A 20,640-nucleotide genomic window follows, 5' to 3' on the forward strand; every position below is an offset into this window, starting at 1 on the left:
ACTTAATTATACATTTTAAACTCGTAAAACTCAAGTTTTTCGTAACTTTACTAAATATTTTGAATTTGTATCATTTATGGCATCTTGACTTGCTTCAAAAACTTAAAACGTCCTCCATTCTGGACGATCCAGCACCAGCAATCTTCAGTTTATTTGAACCGAGCATTCTGAAATCCATCTCAGTTTAAGTCGTTCTCAGGGAATGCGTACGTAGCCAGCCTTGCTGTCAACTCCTCGAGCATTTTACGCACGTGGCTGATCCAACATAATCTCTGCATTACATATACATTACACATACATTACACATATGCCACATGAAACATTCAATTGACATGCAATGAAATAATTTGAAAATGTAACAAGAGATATTGATTTAAATCTATTTGTACAATCACACTTAATATACATACAGTTATATAATATTATAATGGTTGAGTTATCAGAGGTCTCATATTCTGACTATTTATTATCACTTTCTAAAGAACTTATCAACCAAAAATATTTACATAATACGATGTACTAATAAAAATCGGATTTATTAAATAGTTTTTTAACTGTAAGTTAATTTTTTAACTAAAAAAATCTTTGACTATCAGTAAAATGGATTAAATAGCAGTTTTTCTAGTAGGGTGACATCTGAAAAGCCTACAAGGCTGGTGTGCATTGCGGGGAACTTTGAGGATACTGTCTTCGTATATTCTTATAAAATGATTTGTTTAATATTTACCTCCTTGACTGCAGGTCGGGTCGCGACGAGGATGGCTGTCCAGGAGTGGCGTGCAGGCTCGACCAGTTCAGGTGTGAGGGGGGGCAAAGGTGCGTGGACGCGGCGCAGAAGTGTGACCATAGAAACGACTGCGGGGATAACTCAGACGAAACTGGATGCAGTAAGTGAAAACGGGAATTTCCCCCGTCGGTCATTTAACCTTTAACCATAATAAATGGTTGAGAACTACTACTGCCAACAATCATTTGTGTATGTTTTCAATGTAATATTAACTAGTTCATAAAATAAATAACAAACACTGAACACAATATAAATATTTACTATTATTATTTTAAGAACTATTTCGATTATTTAAATGTTGACTCTAATTTATTGTTGACTGTGAATATGTGTTTAACATTTTACACATTATTTATTCATATACTTTAGATCCTTTAGAAGTTATACTTACACTTTAAAGACGAAATTTAATCAATCATGTTAACTGTTTAGTATCTATAAAGTGACATCTACCGTAAAAATATATCGGCAAATTGCACTAGAGTTGAAGGCTTTTCATTATCAGAGCTTTCATTAATTAGCCTTCAAGAAAATAATTATAAATTTCAAAAAGTTTCATCTACGCCGTTAACTCGTGATATTAATCTGTTTAATTTTAGATGTTTTTAAAGATAAAATTGCATTTTATCATTAGACGTTTTTGTTCAGGATTTATTTTAATTTTAAAAACTAAGAAACACCATCTGTTTTCTTAATTCTTTTGTATTATTCTACGTTGACATTTATTAATATGTACCTACTCAACAGTAGTAGGTAATATCATATTATTATATGTATTTCGTAATTATGACTGAAAACTACCTACATATTACTCATTATGATTCCCACAGCCTATCTACTTCACACAAAGCAATTATTTACACGATTGAATCATTTTTCACGTACAAATGTTGTGATGTGTAACTGCGCTTTAAAATATATTATGTTACTTGTACTTGTTTAATCCTCGGCTTTATTTATATGTACCAAATATTATTAAATACTGTACTATATTATAATTGAAATAGCAGCATTGGTTTCCATAATATAGACTCGACACTCTGTGTCCTCTTTCGTGCGCACATAATATACCGTTATCCAAATGATTATAATGCTAAATAAACAAGTTTTAGATATTAAATGTAGGTGAACTTTCGGTGGGCAACATTTTGTAGCGAGATTTACCGGCCGTTTCAAAAATCATACTTGAACCATTAGGGATACCGAAAACAACTTTTGTAATTGATATAATAAGTAACTATTCACCAGCGGCGAAAATAAAAATTAATGTACGTTTATGGCAATATTGAAAAATAGATTTACCTATAGATATCGATCAGTGGCAAAGACTAGGTACGTAACGAGATGTGTAACAGGAAATAATAGTGCACACTTAGACAGTCATCATTGCGTAGAATAGGTATAAATAATAATCAGTATACTGCTAGATGCTAAGTATCTTATCTTATTTTGAATCGTTCTGTTGTTTTTTTTATTTAAATTTTGTTCGGTAGATTGAGAAAGGTTGCAATACAATCTGTGCAAATTAATTTTCCGACAGTGTGGAGGAATGCCTCCATCCATGTTTTAAAAAATGACCTCCAGCACCCGTTTAAAATAATTGAAGTGCAGAAAATGCAGCATCAGTACACTCAATAGCTGACAGTCTAAAATCTCCAGGCACTGACATACTTATATATATTCTCAAAAAACGACTTAAGTGGAATAGTACAGAACTTGGATCCATTAGAATTTAAATTCAAATTCCATCAAGTACCTTCAGTCGATAGTATCAATATATATATTCAACTAAATTCTAAGAGCTTGAAAAGGGATAATTGTTCTTTAAATTCGATTGGTATGGAAAAGTTGAAAAATGACTTCAGGGGGCTTAGTAATGACCTGACAGCTACTGTAGAATTTCTTACCAATAAATTTAATTAAATCATTAAATCCCAAAACATAGAAATGTTCACAGAAACCCGCCACCGGATAGTACCTATATGTAATCAAAAACTATTTTTTAACATAAACGGTAATATAACATAAGTATAGTAACGAGTCTTCGTCACTTCTATATATTATAGGTATATAGAACAATCGTAAGATCGTCGTTATATTTTTTTTCTTATATCAAAACGGAAAGGTAAATAATCGATACATTTATTGGTCACATTAATCAACGTCTAACTTTTAATGAGAAAAGGCAGTCTACAGCTAGAAGATAATATAATCAGTGAACAAAGACACATAATAAAAGAAAAATGTCGCTTTAACTTTAGCCGTGTCCGTAGTATATCCATGACTTCACATATTACAAGAATTCTTGTAATGATGTGTAGGTACTTTCCATTTTTAATGTTTTCACAGTCCAATTTTTGTATTTATGATGTCGTCAAAATAAATGACGACGCGCATTAGTGCAAAGTTCCATTATCTTGAAAAGTAGATCGGCGATACCCATGTATTTTTTACTTTTGTACTAACTGTCTGCGAGTAATCTATACGTGAAGGTTTCAGATCGATATATTAAGAGCGTACTTCAGTGAAACGGCAAATAATTTTAAACAGTATGTGGAACGAAATTTCGGCCGCGTTGCTATTCGGAGAGCGATAGTCGACCTGTTTGCATGTCAATTTGTTTTGTGATGGCGTCGGAAGAATATATTCTTAAATCGTGTAAAGATGACTAAAAAACGTTCCGCATGTACTTTAAAAAGAAAACATGTCAATGAATATACTATTATTATTAGTAATATAACAATAAACATAACATTAAATGGATGCATGTTGGATTTTTATGACAAATTATATTTCGTTCGGCACGCGTCATTTGCTGAATTCGCACATCGCCTAGCCACGATCTTTTTAGACCATGCCTCAACTGAAGTATAAACAAAAGACCCCATGTTTTGAATATCGGATCACCACCAAATTTTAATAGAATGAATTCACCGTATTAGCCCGTGTACCGACTTCTATTTTTCAGAAATCACATAGTTAAAATATCATTATTTATTTTATTTTTGATAATATATAACTTTTAAAGAGATTGCTGGATTTGCAACCAAACTCATTTTTAAATTAAATTTTCGTATTACTTATTGAAGTTATCATTCCTTCCAAAATATGAATTAACTTTATTTATTTAAAAGAGCTACTTTAGGTGGTTTTGGTCTCTAATCTTGTAGCGTAAATTATACGTATGTTCGGCACCCTGAATACAAAATTGTTCCTGTTCGAATAAAATAACTGATTAATATTTATTTAATTACATCAGTCTTCCATTAAGGGTTAAATGGCAGTTATGAAAAATATTTAATATTTTCCAAAAGTCTAGTTGAATTAAAAAAACTTTCTTTCCAGATTTCCCCCCCTGTCATATTGGCCAGTTCCGTTGCTCGAACGCTCTGTGCATACCGGCGACTTTCCACTGCGACGGCTACCAAGACTGTTCGGATGGCTCCGACGAGGCCAATTGCACTGCCATCGCGTGCCCCGACAACAAGTTCCTCTGCCCCAAGGGAGGACCTGGCGGAACTCCTCGCTGCATTGCCAAGTCGCAGCTCTGCGACGGCAAGAGAGACTGTGAAGATGGTGCCGACGAAGAAACAGCTTGCTGTAAGTGAAGCCTAATGACCAACGTATAGTATAGGAAGCAAACCGTATCTTCTGGGAATGCGAATGCCCTGAAATGTGTACCAGATCGTGCCATCCGATCTGGTCACTAGAATAACAAATTTTGTTGCTTTTAAATTAAAATGTGTTGTCATATTATCTCTTCACTTAAATCGTTTTGCAGTTTTATATTAGCTTTAGATTTATACCTTATGATCAATTTTTGTCTATACCTACTCCGTTCTCCTCTCTCCTGTCGGTACTCTTAAGGTCATGTAAACTCAGACAAAGCAGTCTTGAGTGCGTTGCGACATCAGTCTTGGGTGACTGCTCCTGAGATATTCACAGTTCTATAATGGTGCAGATACCTAGGTAGGTATATATAGATATGATTTGAGGTCAAATCATATATTTGCGTATTATAACATGCCCAATTAAGTCCGGGTGTGGTAAAGGGTTCCTTTTTATTAGATTTTAGTAAATTTTATGACATAATCAACCTTTCTATCAACCAACTATTTAATTACAATTGGAATTCCAACGAAATCAACTGCCATAATGGATAAAAAATTGAATCAGTGTTTACAAGGATTCGATGATATTTATCATTGATATATTTATGTAATATTATGTACTAAATTACGAACATAATATTTCAAGCTATCATAAATAAAAAGTAATATTCCCAGTTCGTTCCTGATCCTTAACAGTATTTTTCAGACACTCTTACAAGTCACTATACCATTTACAGCCTTTGCAATACCGATGATATTCGGAAACTCATGATAAAAGGGAATATTATAAGATGATATTCATAAAAGAGATGGTTATATCTTGCTGTGCGTTTCTGTCGTTGGTACAGTTTTAAATTGACAATAATTGAACAGACATTATTCATTTTTTTTTTTCTTTTATTTTGTTAACTGTCAATTCATGGTGGAACTGCATTGTATTGTTGTTTTTATTTAATAAAACGCAATTTTTTTATAGTACTTATTCCACTTTAATTAATATATTAGGACCGGTTTCGTCCGCCTCAGTGGGACATTTTCAACTACTTTCAACAAAGTTGAAAATGTCCCACTGAGGCGGACGAAACCGGTCCTAATATATTAATTAAAGTGGAATAAGTACTATAAAAAAATTGCGTTTTATTAAATAAAAACAACAAGACATTATTCATCCTAGTAAATATATCAATGATATTTATCAATAGTGGTTATTCCTTATCATCTTTCGGAATCTAGAAGAAGGTTCAGGATCACAATTTTTATTTATTCTCCTTGTTGAAAAAATACATTATACGATTATATTATATTTTTAGCTACCGCTTCGTGCCCATCCCTCGGCTGTGAATACAAATGCATTGCATCCTTAAACGGAGGAGCATGCTCGTGTCCCTCTGGAGGAGTCATCAGCGCCGACAATAAGACCTGCACTGACCGAGACGAATGTGCCGAATGGGGATTCTGCGATCAGCTCTGCACCAACAGAGACGGAGGTTTGTTATGTTTTTAAATGTTCATTTTTCTTATACCATATTTTTAGATCAAGCAACCAATCCAAACTCCGTCAAAAAATGTTGAGGTATTATTATTATATTCTACCTGTGCAACACGCACATTACACAGCTAGTATGCTGAGATTTAAGAATTGTATATTGGGTGTGCAGTCATAATATAGCTTTGTCAGTAACACGGAGATAAGAAAGCAGACCGTGCAGTCTCTTGTAATGTTGAAGGTGGAAAATTCTACATTGAATCCGACTCAGCCACATGCTACATATTCCACAAAAGAGCTTAACCAGACCTGCCTTTTCTAAAAACCAACTGGATCTGGAGGGATGCAAGAAGACTTGCAAGCGAACAATAGAGCTTCTCGGAGGTGCCACTCGGTGTCCAAATGCTCTAACATATAAGCGAACCGAGGACTTTTGTAATTCACCAATCTGATCACCAGTTTAATAATTTAGCTGAAATGGCCAATAAGCCATTTGTTATATAAATGAAAAAACAATGTCTAACTATTCCCAGATATTAATAATAATGAGAATACACTTTTGCATACAAAATTTTAATGTGGACATATTTTACAGATAGATCAAAGACATCACTGACAGAAACATTCAAAATACCCTTATTGCAATGTAGATAGATTTCATGTTAACTACATACTACCTATATTTATTTTCATAAAAACATTTCACGACAGTCAGCCGTAGTTGGTGTTAGTTGAACAAGACAGTAATGATATACCTACACATGAATGCAGATTTGGAATGGTCTGTATCGCAATGTATGTAAAGTTCATTTTTCAATCATATTCATCTATATTTATTAGTTTATGGTGACTGAAATTGGCATGACTGGACTGTAGTAAACTTTTTAATTTTCACATTGTTCATCCAATTATTTTATTAATGTTTCCAGGCTACAAATGTTCGTGCGCTCCCGGCTACATGCTGAGCGGCATCTCCACGTGCACGGCTCCCCCTGAGTCGACGCCGCAGCTTCTGTTCGCCCACGAGAGAGCTGTGCTCATGATGGACTCCCACGGCCGGGCTGTCAAGCTCGTGGCTAACTCCACCGGTGCGGCCGGTCTCGACTATCACTACAAGAAAAATTTGCTCTTCTGGTCCGATATCAAAACGAGAAAGGTAAATATGACTTATTATCAACGCTACCTCTAAGGAGTCTAAGGTATGCATGCACTTTGGGAACTGTCTTTCGCTGCATAATAATTTGATGAGTTTACTCGGGAGTGCTAAACATGATTGACTCGAGAAGGAGAGCAAAGAAGACTGGTTTAGGTGGAGAAGATCCACTGCTGCGAGTTATAGTCCCAGAGAAAAAAATGCCAGACATATTTTATGAAAATACCTGGCAAATTTGTTAAAAAGAAATACTTATGTATAAATAATAATATGGAAAGAAAATAGGATGTAATTGATTTTGCTAAAAACATCAAATGGAAATGGTCTGGACACACCTCAAAGAAGAAAAAATCGCTGTATAAAATTAGTCATTCAGTAGTATCCAAAAGGCAGACCTAGAGGCAGCTGGATCAACAAAATAGTTTAAATCTGCAGAAGTATGTGGCAACGCTATATACAGTATTGGCTATGTCCAGGCCAGGGAAGAAGAAAGGATGATGAGATCATCACAGTCATAGCTAACTAAATAACTAAATATCATCATTTCTACAGGTCCACATACAATCGTTGAACATCCCGAATGGCTTCCCAAGCTATTCTGACAATGACATCACTGTTCCGGGCACCTGGGCTCCGGTCGCTCTGGCTGTGGACTGGGTGGGAGACAAACTCTACGTTGCGGATGCCGTTGGACAAAAAATCGACGTCTTCGAGCTGGACGGGAGACGACACGCTGTGGTGCTGGGATCCAACCTCACCAACCCTTCTGATCTTGCTCTTGATCCTACTCTCGGATACATGTTTGTCGCTGACAGTAATCAGGTGAGGATGTCATACTTAATTTCTTTTGTTCCATACAGCCTTGACCTCCATGCGACTCCGAGTTGGCTGAATGCAAACTCCCACCATATCCATACGGATTACAAGTTCACTGGAAATACCCTCATAGTCGGCAACTGTGGCACCTAAGTATTTGAACCTGGTCACCAGCTTGACAGGCAGACCAGAAACACGTAGAAAATGCCTTAGTGGACAAAAACATGCAACGTGTTGTTTATCTTTTCTACTTACGCTTAAGTTAAAATTAAAAGAAAACACAATATTTATACTTTATTAAATTCAAACAATATAATAAAGATCCATAACTGGTTCCATCAGCTTAAAAGAACATGGGTGATAGCCATTTATATGAATAGGTTTTTTTAATCATGGATCTGATATTAATTATTTTTGATATTTTTAATAAGCAGTAAGTATTGTAAAACTGTAGAAAACAAACAATTATCCGACCGACCGTAACTTCATTTGGACAAATCTTGCAAAAATGCTTAAATTATATAGGTTAACTCTATACATATATTTTATGCTTGCGAAATATCAAATTGGCGAGTATGCCATATTGTATACTACTGCATTGAGTTAGTTGATCTTTGAGATTGAGTTTCTTCATTAATTTTTAATAATTCTCATTCATTAGGGTTTTCAGTGCAATTTAGCAAATAAATACTAATTTAACAAACATTTTCATGACAGGTGCTGAGAGCAAACATGGACGGAACCCACGCCAAATCGATTGTTTCAGAAGCGGCATATAAAGCGTCCGGAATCACAGTCGACATTATTGCCAAAAGAGTGTTTTGGTGCGACTCGCTTTTGGATTACATCGAAACGGTAGATTACGAGGGACAACACAGATTTTTAGTTCTAAGAGGACAACCCGTGCCTAGCCCTTCGAGACTTGCGCTTTTCGAAAACCGAATCTTCTGGTCTGACGGAACTAAACAGGGTATTATGGCTGTAGATAAATTCAAAGGCGCAAACAGTATACAGTCTATATATAAAATGAAAGACATCAGAGACCCCAAGGCGATTAAAGTCGTTCACCAACTGAAGCAGTTGTCTGCTAACAATCCTTGCGGAAATAACAATGGAGGATGCGCACAGATGTGTATTGTGACTGCCATACAGGGTGCAGGATTAGGATATAGGTGCGCTTGTAATATAGGATGGAGACTAGAGAGTGATTTGAGAAATTGTGCTCTTGTACAAGAATTTTTGATGTATTCTCAGCAGAGATTCATCAAAGGAAAAGTATTACACCCTGTGATCGAAGGATTCAGTGATGCCATATTACCAGTAGTTTCGAGACGTGCCAGATTCGTGGGCCTCGATTTCGACGCGAGAGACGAACATATCTATTACTCGGACGTATTGCAAGATGTCATTTACAGAGTCCACAGAAACGGAACATCCAGAGAAATTGTTCTGGCATCACAAAACGAAGGTGTCGAAGGCCTGGCCGTAGACTGGGCTTCCAAGAACCTCTATTACATAGATTCGCGCAAAGGAACTTTGAATGTGCTCTCAACGCAGAATGTCACATATAGAAGAACGTTGCTAAAAAATTTGAAGAGACCCAGAGCCATCGTGGTGCACCCAAATCGAGGATTTATATTTTTCTCAGAGTGGGATCGTCCTGCTAACATCAGCAGAGCGAACTCCGACGGAACCGGTCTGATTGTGTTTAAAAACGTTACTCTCGGTTGGCCCAATGGACTTTCGATCGATTTTGAAGCAGATAGAGTCTACTGGTGTGACGCTCTATTGGACCACGTCCAGCATGCAAACCTTGACGGAAGCGATGTGAAAACGGTCAACTCTCGACTCATACGCCATCCGTTCTCTATAGTTATTCACCAAGAATTCATGTATATTACCGACTGGAGGTTAGATGCCATTATTAGATTACATAAACTCACCGGAGAGCAAGAGGAAACTATGGTCAGAGAACCTCAAACCAACAGATTGTATGGTGTGAAAGTTTACAGTGAAAGTGTACAGAAAATTGACCGACTGCAGCCGTGTTCAATCAACAATGGAAACTGCGAAAAGATATGTTTTGCCGTTCCTATGAATGAGTCGCAAACTTTGACGGTGAGATGCGGCTGTCCGTACGGTGAGAAGCTGGCTGACGATGAAATGCGGTGTATTTCCGATCCTAATTCGGAACCTCCAGTCCAGCCGTGCCCTAACTCTTGGGATTTTACCTGTAATAATCAGAGATGTATTCCTAAGAGTTGGGTCTGCGATGGAGACGATGATTGCCTGGATAACAGTGATGAAGAACAAAACTGCACGAGTAAGTTTACCTTTAAATATATTACAATAATTGTTATATCCAGGATGTTAAACAAAAACCTTTATTTATGCTCCATACATACACGATTATATGTTGTTTATACCGAAATATAATATAAGCCTATAATAATTGTGTAGGTCAAGGATGACTATAGTCAGGTCATGGTACTTAACTGAGAATTACAATAGTAGTGCTAATATTTCATTGTCTTCAAACGCAATGCGGTAATCTGTTTGGAATAAATGAAGATTTTCGATTACATATTTACCACTTATATACAACAATTATCATTTTTTACAAATAGTTTACCATTATAGCATTCAAAGTATGAGCAATAACTAGCACTACAATCAACGTTTACAGTATCGTGTCATAGCCTGACTATAAATAGTGGGCCTTGTGTGTAGGCATAATATCGTAACGTATTTTTCAATTTTATTATTTTAAGATAATAATATAAAATAACGTCTAAACCATTCTTGTTTTGTTACATTATCCTTCATTACCATTTTTTTTACAGAACCTACTTGCAGTTCCAACGAATTCCAGTGCAAGTCATCGCGTTGCATCCCTATTCACTTTCAATGCGATTCAGAAAATGACTGTGGAGATTTCTCAGATGAGACCGGTTGCGTGAATGTGACGTGCGGTGCTTCTCAGTTCCAATGCGAGAACGCACGGTGCGTTCCCAACACGTGGAAGTGCGACTCGGAGAATGACTGCGGAGACGGATCAGACGAAGGAGACTTCTGTGCTGAAAAGACTTGTGCCTACTTCCAGGTATGTACATTATAATATATGGTTTAAAAGTTCTATATTCTGCCATTTTTCAATGCGCCAACATAATATTAGTAATTTTCCAATGGCTACCAATTCAGCTGTATTAAAAACATTGAGGAATCAACATCAAGTTATAGTGATAATAGTCCAAACTTTTATTTTTTTACATTGTCTTCAATTAACACAAAGGAATGGATAAAGCACAACCCAATTTTTTCATCAGTGACATCGAATTCATACAAATACTTGAATGACAGAGAACAGAAACAAAAATTTATTTCATTAAAACAATGATTAATTAAAATAAACTCTTTAGTATAATATATAATTTAAGATTTATAAAACATGGATGTGTTTCTTTCAAAAAAATCAAAAAGCGTCGGCTGAAAGTTCTACTTCATTCTGTTATAGCCAAATCTGTAAAATATGAGTATATCATTATTATAGAGGTAAGTTTCAAAAAGTTGCGTACTACCCCCACAAAAAAAATGATTTGTCCTTTCGTTCATCCAGTTGTATCCAAATAATTCCAAATTGCCTATTGATTTTTTTGCCAGCCACAGAATCGACCCACGGCATCAGAGATAGGGGTGCTTTACTTTGGGTCATTCATAGTATTCATAATATGTATCCCAAATTCAGTGTTATATTTTGCAATGAATCTATGGTTAGCTAATCTGCAAAAACAGATTTAATATAAAAAGAACTAATACCACTTCGTCCACTTCCTCTTCCTCTTCGTATTCCTCAACCTGAAATGGTAAAATATTTATGATTATTATTTGTGTGCATCAGTTATTCTTTTTAATTAAACAATCTTTTATGCAAAACTCAATTTTATTGAAAATACGTGATTTAGCAATCATATAGCAAAAACTAAAAATAAAATTCCTTATGCACTCTTTGAAAAATGTGGCTTATAATGGCATTAACTGGAAGTAAATTACAATTATATGGTATTTAACCATTTTTTGACGAAATCTGAAGCAGCTCAGATAGCGTGGGTAATTTATTAGGAATGATTCGCAAAAAATACAATTGAGATGACAGAAAATGACAGTGATGATAGAATTTATGGTATTACTATTAAATAGTATTGAAAAGTGTTATGGGAAACATTACAATATGAAATATTGTTTTTCCAATTCTCGAATTTAGATTCCCATATATACCCCCCCCCCCCCATCATAATATAGTTCAGTAATAAAAATAAGGGTTTAAAACATTGTGAAATCCTGTCATTCTCTGTCTGATGCCATTAAATAAATCTTTCTCTGGCCATACGAAAAAAGCATAGAGATCGGAATAAATCGCATTATATTTATTATTTTTTCTACTACAGTCAACTTGACTAACACTGGTGTCGGTGTCCTCGTCTTCATGCTCGCTGTCGCTCTCGCTATCGGAGAAATCAGAAGGAAGTGTACTACTGTAGGGCAAAAGATAATTATTTATTATTAGTAATTTGAAAACACCTCAGATATATACCTACTAAAAAAACAATTTTGAAAAAAATACAGTACCCGTGGCTAGGAATCCGCTTTCTCATACAACTGAATGAAACAGGCTAACAATAGCCAACAACTTACGAGAAATAGCGACGCGATAAAAAAAAATGCAGGGCATCACGAAGGATTTACTTTGGTCATTATAACGCACCCATATAATATAATGTTAACGTGAAAATTTTGCCGCAAATTGATCAACAGCCTGCCTCACCATACTTTTTCACCATACTTGCCTGCTTCACCATACTTTCATTAACCTGCCGCCCCTAGATTTTTTCTAGTAGGTATCAATTGAAAAAATTACATACTGCATACTGTGAATGACTATTTTCGTCGATCCATCATTTTCACTCGGAGAGAATTTCACGAAGCGTGAGGGACATTCAACTAGTGTCGAATTGGGGTATTTCAAAACGTAATGTAAATTAAAATCATGAATATTATAATACTCCTTCTTGCAAATGCCACACACCCAGACAACCATTTTGAAAATTATGTTAAATTTTCAGTCTTCATTTTTTTCTTTTCAAATAATATAAATTTGAAAAAAGAATATCAATTAAGTATCCCTATATTATAATAATGTGCTTATACAGGAAAAAAATTAACTACCTAACATTTTTCTCTCGAATGTATTGTGAGTCTAGGTTTAATTAACTACAAAAAAAAATCAAAAATATACTATATTTCAGATGGGCCGATATATTAATATGTCAATGATCAGGACATACTAATTCTAATACTAATTAATTATAATATAATAATAAAAAACTACCTAATTCAGTGAAACCCCCATTATACATTTTTGGAGGAACCCAAAAAATAAAATTAATAAAGGGAGACCATTAAAACATGAACCAAACATTGGATTCTAATGGTGTGAATTTACTCGTGTGATCATCGCACCAAACGCCTTAAATGAATCGACCTACCTGCTACGCGATCATCGTATAAGTGAAATCACTAATAAAAAAAAAATACTACTGATAGTAGCATCCTATGAGGGTAGACAGTAAAGCGTCAATTACATTGAGCTTCTTTACGAGCTGTTTATTGGCGAAATTCACAATCTGCCTGTAAAGTCGCCCAGTGTAATCATCGAATAAGCTAATAAGCAGGTTGTAAACACTCTACCGAGAAAAGTTGAAAGCCGGTCAACTTTACTTTGGTAGAGCGCAGTACCAACCTCCCGGTAAAAAAACGAACTACGTTCTGTCAAAATAGTCGCTGGCTTGTGGCTTCTCAGCGAATGGAAAGTTTTGTGTGTAATCATCAAATCGCAGTAGCTGAATCGCCCGCTTTTAAATTCGCCAATAAACAGCTCGTAAAGAAGCTCAATGTAATTGAGGTTTTAAGCATAGTACGGGGTAAAATTTTCGAACGAATCCAAATATTTCAGTAGAACCTTGGTTATCCGGACATTGATTATCCAGATTTCATTTTGATCGTCAGTTTCAACTGATTATAAGAAAAGGGTACAATTTTACAATAACATGATTATTTTAAGGTAGGTAAATGAAAAACTCGTTGCCTTCTATTAAACATATTTGAAAAATAGTGCAAGTTATGAATTTACATCAAATTCAACACTAAAACTAGTATTAGGTGACATTTTGAATCTGTTTATGGATGATACTTTACCTAAATCTAAGATGGTTTATGTCTTGTACAATCGTCGGTGTTTTGTAAAAAGGGCGAATTAACCAAAATGCTATTTTACAGGAGGAGGATTTTTAACTTTTGACATTTATTTCTTTATTACCTGTGGATGATTATAAATATCTAACAAGTTTATAATAAAGCTTAGAAAGAATACTGTCATTATAGTAGGCATTATTATATAATATTTTAAAAGGCCTAATATGTCACATTCGCTTTTTATTCGTAATTTTAATTAATTTAATTTTCGTCGATTATCGTTTTTAAGTACTTTCCTGTGGAGATACAAATTCGCCGTTTTTACACAACAAAGCTAGTGGTGTACATATTGTATTTTCATTAAAATCTCGATTTTGCCTAAATGGTTGATTCGCCCTTTTTACAAAACACCGACGCAATGATGTTTTTGTCTAGTTTGAATATTTTGTTGATGTTAGGACTCTATAGATTAAGTCACATCTGTGGACGTAGAGGTGAATGAAACTTTGTTGGCATTTCTGAGTTTGGATTATGTCAATGTCGAAGCAAACATCTTCATACAGGGTGCCTTACTGTTAATTTAAGAATAAGTCTGTTTGATGCTAATTTTAAAACGCTAACAATATTTTCTGTTGTGTTATAGTTTACATGTCCTCGCACCGGCCATTGCATTCCTCAATCGTGGGTGTGTGACGGAGACGATGACTGCTTCGACAAACAGGACGAAGTGGAATGTCCCCCCATCACGTGCCTGGCCAACCAGTTCAAATGCGCAGACTTACGGCAATGCATTCAGGAGACTTACAAATGCGACGGAATACCCGATTGTAATGATGGCAGTGACGAATTGGGATGTCCTTCCATCGCTCCCGACCAATGTAACACGGAGAAGCACTTCCAGTGTCAATCTTCAGGTATTTGCATACCCAGGACCTGGCATTGTGATGGTAAGATCATTCATTATTCTTTTCAAATAGACTACCCAGTGCTAGTTTTCTAAATAAGTGGTCATTAGAGATGGGAAAAATGGTCGATTTTGAAGACTAAGTATACCTACTACCAGTATAAAAAATACAAAAGTATATAAACTTGTTCCAAAATACTTACTAGTATTTGGAATACTATATAGATCGTTTGGCGTGCGTATGCGACAAAGTTTCATACTCAACTGAAACTAAAACCAACTCCGTATTATTAGTATTTTAAAATACGTATCGGCTCAGGGAACTCGAGACTGTGTATCGCCTTCAATATAATCGCTAAAAATACGCTGAGCTCCGCTTGTCGAAAAGTCCCATTGATTATAAAATTTTAAATTTAAGAGTTATTTTTCTGTTAGGTTACAATATTATTGTTAACAGAAATGAATAACAGTGATTTTTTTTTAAATTTTAAACATGTTTTTAGCGGTATATAGCAAGCCTAAGCCTGTGCGTCATCTCACTACTGTGCTGTGACACAAAATTTATAACCTATTATTATTCATACTTTCGAACGCAATTTGTATTCAACTGCTATTTTGTTTGTGCACATTTAATGTCAATAGTGTTGAATGTCTACCAACAGGTGAGTGCACAGAACAGCGACTCGCGATGATATCATCACAAGTTTTTTGGAATAAGTTTATTGGGCCACAAATACTTAGTATGGGTAGTTTCATCCGAAACTTGAATACACAAACTGGTGACAGTATTTCCAACTCACCTCTGGTGCTCATATATAAATAGACTGATTCGTATTATTGTGTCTTTATCCCCACCTCACCTCAAATTGTTGTAACTGGTTTATTTTTGAGAGGTTTCTTTTGAAATATCGAGAATTGAGATAAAAGTTTACTGAAAGTCAACTAAATTAACACTTTAATGAAGATGTTTAAACAATTCCCTTCATACTCGCAGGCACGCCCGACTGCGACGACCACTCTGATGAACCAGCGTCGTGCGGCCAGATCGACTGCGCGCCCAACTTCTACAAGTGCAACAACACCAACTGCGTGTTCAAGGCGTACATCTGCGACGGCAAAGACGACTGCGGCGACAACTCGGACGAGAGCCACATCCACGCGTGCGTGCCCCCGCCCTTCCGCTGTGGAGTGGGCCAGTGGCAGTGCCCCGGCGTCACCAACCGGTGTGTCAACCTCACGCAGGTCTGCGATGGGACTACCCACTGCCCTAATGGAGCTGATGAAGGTGATATTTTTTATTTGTTTTTAAAAATTATTACATTGCCTGAAAATTTCGACAATTTAAAATCTAACAAAGAGCTGAGAAACTTCATCCCTAGTGAAGGTTAACCCTGATTAGATAATGAAAAAAAACATCCCTACGATAGGATTGTTATAAGAACTTTGAAACCTAACAAAAATCATATACATCCGATACTCTTGCACGGGGATATGTTCCCGAGTAAAAAAAGATACAGTTGAGATATAAAGATGGGAGATAGGCTCAAAAATAATAATTGGTCTGTTTTCTTGGGCCGTTTAAAAAACACTGCAAAAAGAGAATCAGCTGTATTATCTTTTTAATCTGTATTTAACCCAACGAGTTGGCGAATGGCTAAAACCATACCTCATTAAAAACGGTTTCTTATAACCTCCACTCCGTGAAGGCCAATATGTTTCACTTAGGCGTTAAAAATAGTAATTTTTAATATTAAATGGCCCTTGCATTGTTTCCTTTTGCAAAATCGGAACAGTGACATAATTTCATGGTCGCTCTGAATCAGAGATTCATTATTGAAATATAAATGATTTCTGCAATAACCGCTGCATACTTACAAATTAAAAAACTATACATTTAACTGAACGATTTTTGCTATTTTTTCAGGACCCGGTTGCGACCTCGCAGAATGTAAGCACCAGGGAGGTCTGTGCTCCAACAACTGCAAGCAAACCCCCAACGGAGCCCTCTGCCTGTGTCCCCCTGGCGAAGAGTTGCAGTCTGACGGTTATACCTGCAGAGACATCAACGAATGTGACCCTCCGGGACTCTGCTCACAAACATGCGTCAATACCAAATCTTCCTACCATTGCTTATGCAACGACGGATACGTCTTGGGAGCCGACAAACACTCTTGCAAAGCCCTCAATCATTCGTCTGCATTCCTCATCATTTCCAACAGACACTCCATCCTCGTTGCTGATCTCAAAGAGCAAGGACTGGAGAGAGTGCCCATCATCGTGGAGAACGTCGTGGCGACCGATTCCAACATGCACACCGGAACCATATTCTGGTCAGACATGAAATTGAAGAAGATCTCGCGATTGGATCGAGGAAGCGAACCTCAGGTCGTGATCTCGACCGGATTAGATCTGGTCGAAGGATTGGCTTACGATTGGATCGGCGGTAATCTCTACTGGCTCGACAGCAAGCTCAACACTATTGAAGTAGCGAAAGAGGACGGCTCCGCCAGAACAACTCTCCTAAGTGGAAATATTACTCAACCAAGAGGGATGTGTTTGGATCCAGCCCCCAATACCAGATGGCTGTTCTGGACCGACTGGGGAGAGAACCCAAGAGTCGAGAGGATCGGAATGGATGGAACACTGCGCGAAGTCATTGTCAGCACCAAAATATACTGGCCCAATGGCTTGACTCTTGATACAGCAACTCAACGGGTATACTTTGCTGACTCAAAACTAGATTTCATTGATTTCTGCTATTACAACGGAACGGGCAGACAGCAAGTGTTAGCTGGCAGTCATTACTTATTGCATCCCCATTCTCTAACGCTGTTCGAAGAGACCCTCTACTGGACCGATAGGCAGCTCAATAGAGTACTGTCGGCGCACAAATTCAAAGGCGACAACCAAACCGTGGTGTCTCATTTGATATCTCAGCCTCTGTCTATCCACGTGCATCACCCTTCACTCCAGCCCCTCTACACTTCGCCATGCATCAAGGCCACTTGCCAACATTTGTGTCTATTGAGCCCCACTCCAGATCCCGGATATACCTGTGTCTGCAAACCAGGATTCAGATTACAATCAGACGGTCGCTGTACTGAAGGTGAGACTGGTTTATGACAATGTCTCTTCTGTCTTCAAGTGAGTTGCTTAGTCGCTAAATCCGCTCTGGAGGTTTTTTTGAGTTTCGAGTAAATCACGAAAAACTGTTTTGTGCATTTACGATAATGTTGATGCTGGTAGTGGTGACGTTTGTATAGCGATTTAAACATAATATGTTAAAAATCATGGTTTGAATCGCGACGTCTCATTTGTCAGCTATGTAGAGCGGATTTAGTAACCTGTTATTTATCTTAGAGCGGGTTTAGCGACTCAAGTCAATATTCATTTTGATTTTTTGACGAAACAGGGCGAAATTTAAAACTTGCACCTCGATAGGCTGGTAGACTGTATATATAGCACATATATACATTCAACACTAATTTTATTTAAAAATCGCAAGTGCTCTTATACAATTTGCAGGTTTTTTTTCACAGTTCATTCAAAATATTGGGTCCTAAACGATATCTAGACTTTCTAAGAATACTCAGGGTTCGGTTCTGGTTCCATTTCCAGCTCTGATTGCAATACATTGAACATTATAATGCAAGTGTAGCCTACGATGCGCCGAATTGCAATTATTATAACATGAAACAGAATTCATAATATACTTAACATATTATATTGTGTGAAAATATAATAATATATGCATTTTATTCCCAACATTGGAGAATATCGCATGGATATGTTGTATGAAATGTCATTATTATTTTCATAGCAACCATCAAATGTCAAAATGTTAAATTATTATTATTTTTGAATGTTTTCATTTGACTTGTCATTTTTAAACACTAAAAACATTAATAATTAACCATAATGAAATATTCACATATTTTGGTGGAATAGCAATAAAGGATCATTTGAGTAAGGCCATCCTCCCACGGCGCAACTGAAGTCCGACGGTACTGAAACTAAAATTCCAGCCAGTATCTAGCTAATGTATTTCAATGGCAGCTCGCTGAAGGCGAGACTGGAATCTCTCAGCTTCAAAACGGTCGCGAAGAGACGCGACATGCTAGTCGCGCGGTCTCTGAAGTTTCCAGTCACCGTAAAACAATGGTACCAACATCATTAGATTTCGGTGAAAAATCATATTTTCTTACCAAAATTGGTTAAATATTAATGGGAAAATTAAAATAACCTTATGTAAACGCTGCAGCGCGCGTGTTGTCAGTTTTTGTACAACACAGCTGATAGTCCAGTTTGACAGTTTGAGGTTATGTGATTATTATTTCAACTGGGTTTCAGTAGCGCCGTGTGCGAAGCATCACATTGGTCAGTTTATGAGTTCCTTCACAAACCAGTTCCATCAGATTTCAGTTGCGCCGTGGGAGGATGGCCTAAGAGACCTCATTTACAGAATGTTGAAAACAGTTATCTAGAATTTACAGTCCTCGTGGTGCAGTGCGCAAGGCGCTGGCGGAGTTCTGGGTTCGATTCCCAGTGAGGTCAAAATATTTTTACATAATCTAATATGTAAATTCCTGAAGCCTGGGAGTTTTACCACTATTATTGGGCTTCACGGCCTGTTGTGGTGTTTAATAAAGAAATAAATAAAAATATAATCACTGGCACGGCACACTTGTATTAATTTAATTGTCAGCATGTTAATTATTTAGAATATTTCGATCAAGAATCACAGAAATCGTATATGTCATGCCAAAGATAAAGCTGGCAGCTATAAACAATGCCATCATGTTTCAATGTGCCAACTTTATGTGGTGCTGCTTCTGTGGCCATCAGTTCTACAACACTAAAATCATACCAGAATGGCATCTGCTGACAAGTGTTGTAATACCAATTTTTCATAATGCTCCCTCTAGCAATAGTCCATAGCACTAATGTACCTGTATTTTTAATTTATTCTTGTAGAGGAGACCGCTTATCTGATGGTTCTACGAGGTTCCCAAATCGTCGACATATCTCTGGACGGAACAGGAAGGGCCGGCCTGCTGGCGCCAGTGGTCGGACTCCAGGGAGGATCTCAGCTGGACTACGACAGGCAAGCTCACCAACTCTACTGGCTGCAAACCTCGTCGCCCGATGGCGGAGACGATGAAAACTGCACCCTGTTCTCGACACCTTACGGAGGCGGAAATAAAACAGAGTTCTTCGGCCCCGACACCGGATTGGTCGGCGCGCCGGCCACCATCGCGTTCGATTGGCTGGGCAGGAATCTCTACCTCGGAAATAGGATAGCCAGCAATATTGAAGTTGTGCGAGTGGACGGCAAAGTGAAGCACCGGAGTATTATTTTGGCCAACGATGGAAACGGAACATCGGTCGCCAAGCCGAGAAGCATTTGTGTGGATCCCACGGAAGGGTATGTCAAAATTATTTTAATGTTAATTTGAAAACTAATTTTATTAACCCGAAAAATACAAGACTAGGTACAAGAAGAATGTATAAAATAAATACAATAGGCAGAATATTCAAATTCAAATTTATTTATTTACTTATTATATTGTTTAACTTACTTATCTTAAACTTTAAGACTTGATGATATGACATGAAAACTCAATAAAAAATTAC

The 20,640-nt window shown here is 36.8% G+C and overlaps 1 protein-coding gene across 1 annotated transcript in view; it reads left to right on the plus strand.

Moving 5' to 3' along the window:
• The window catches only part of mgl (low-density lipoprotein receptor-related protein megalin), a 625,899-nt gene that overhangs the window by 589,444 nt on the left and 15,815 nt on the right, over positions 1–20,640 (plus strand). Inside the window, exons 6-16 of the mRNA XM_085959678.1 lie at positions 742–887; positions 4,133–4,387; positions 5,709–5,885; positions 6,814–7,040; positions 7,590–7,859; positions 8,571–10,176; positions 10,697–10,956; positions 14,746–15,049; positions 16,001–16,291; positions 16,931–18,112; positions 19,981–20,431. Of these exons, the coding sequence (XP_085815804.1) occupies positions 742–887; positions 4,133–4,387; positions 5,709–5,885; positions 6,814–7,040; positions 7,590–7,859; positions 8,571–10,176; positions 10,697–10,956; positions 14,746–15,049; positions 16,001–16,291; positions 16,931–18,112; positions 19,981–20,431 (5,169 nt within the window). The remainder of the gene's footprint in view (positions 1–741; positions 888–4,132; positions 4,388–5,708; positions 5,886–6,813; positions 7,041–7,589; positions 7,860–8,570; positions 10,177–10,696; positions 10,957–14,745; positions 15,050–16,000; positions 16,292–16,930; positions 18,113–19,980; positions 20,432–20,640) is intronic.

Source organism: Rhyacophila brunnea, unplaced genomic scaffold, assembly GCF_057557595.1.
Source record: "Rhyacophila brunnea isolate RB1 unplaced genomic scaffold, BYU_Rbru_1.0 scaffold_9, whole genome shotgun sequence".
Taxonomy (NCBI): Eukaryota; Metazoa; Arthropoda; class Insecta; order Trichoptera; family Rhyacophilidae; genus Rhyacophila; species Rhyacophila brunnea.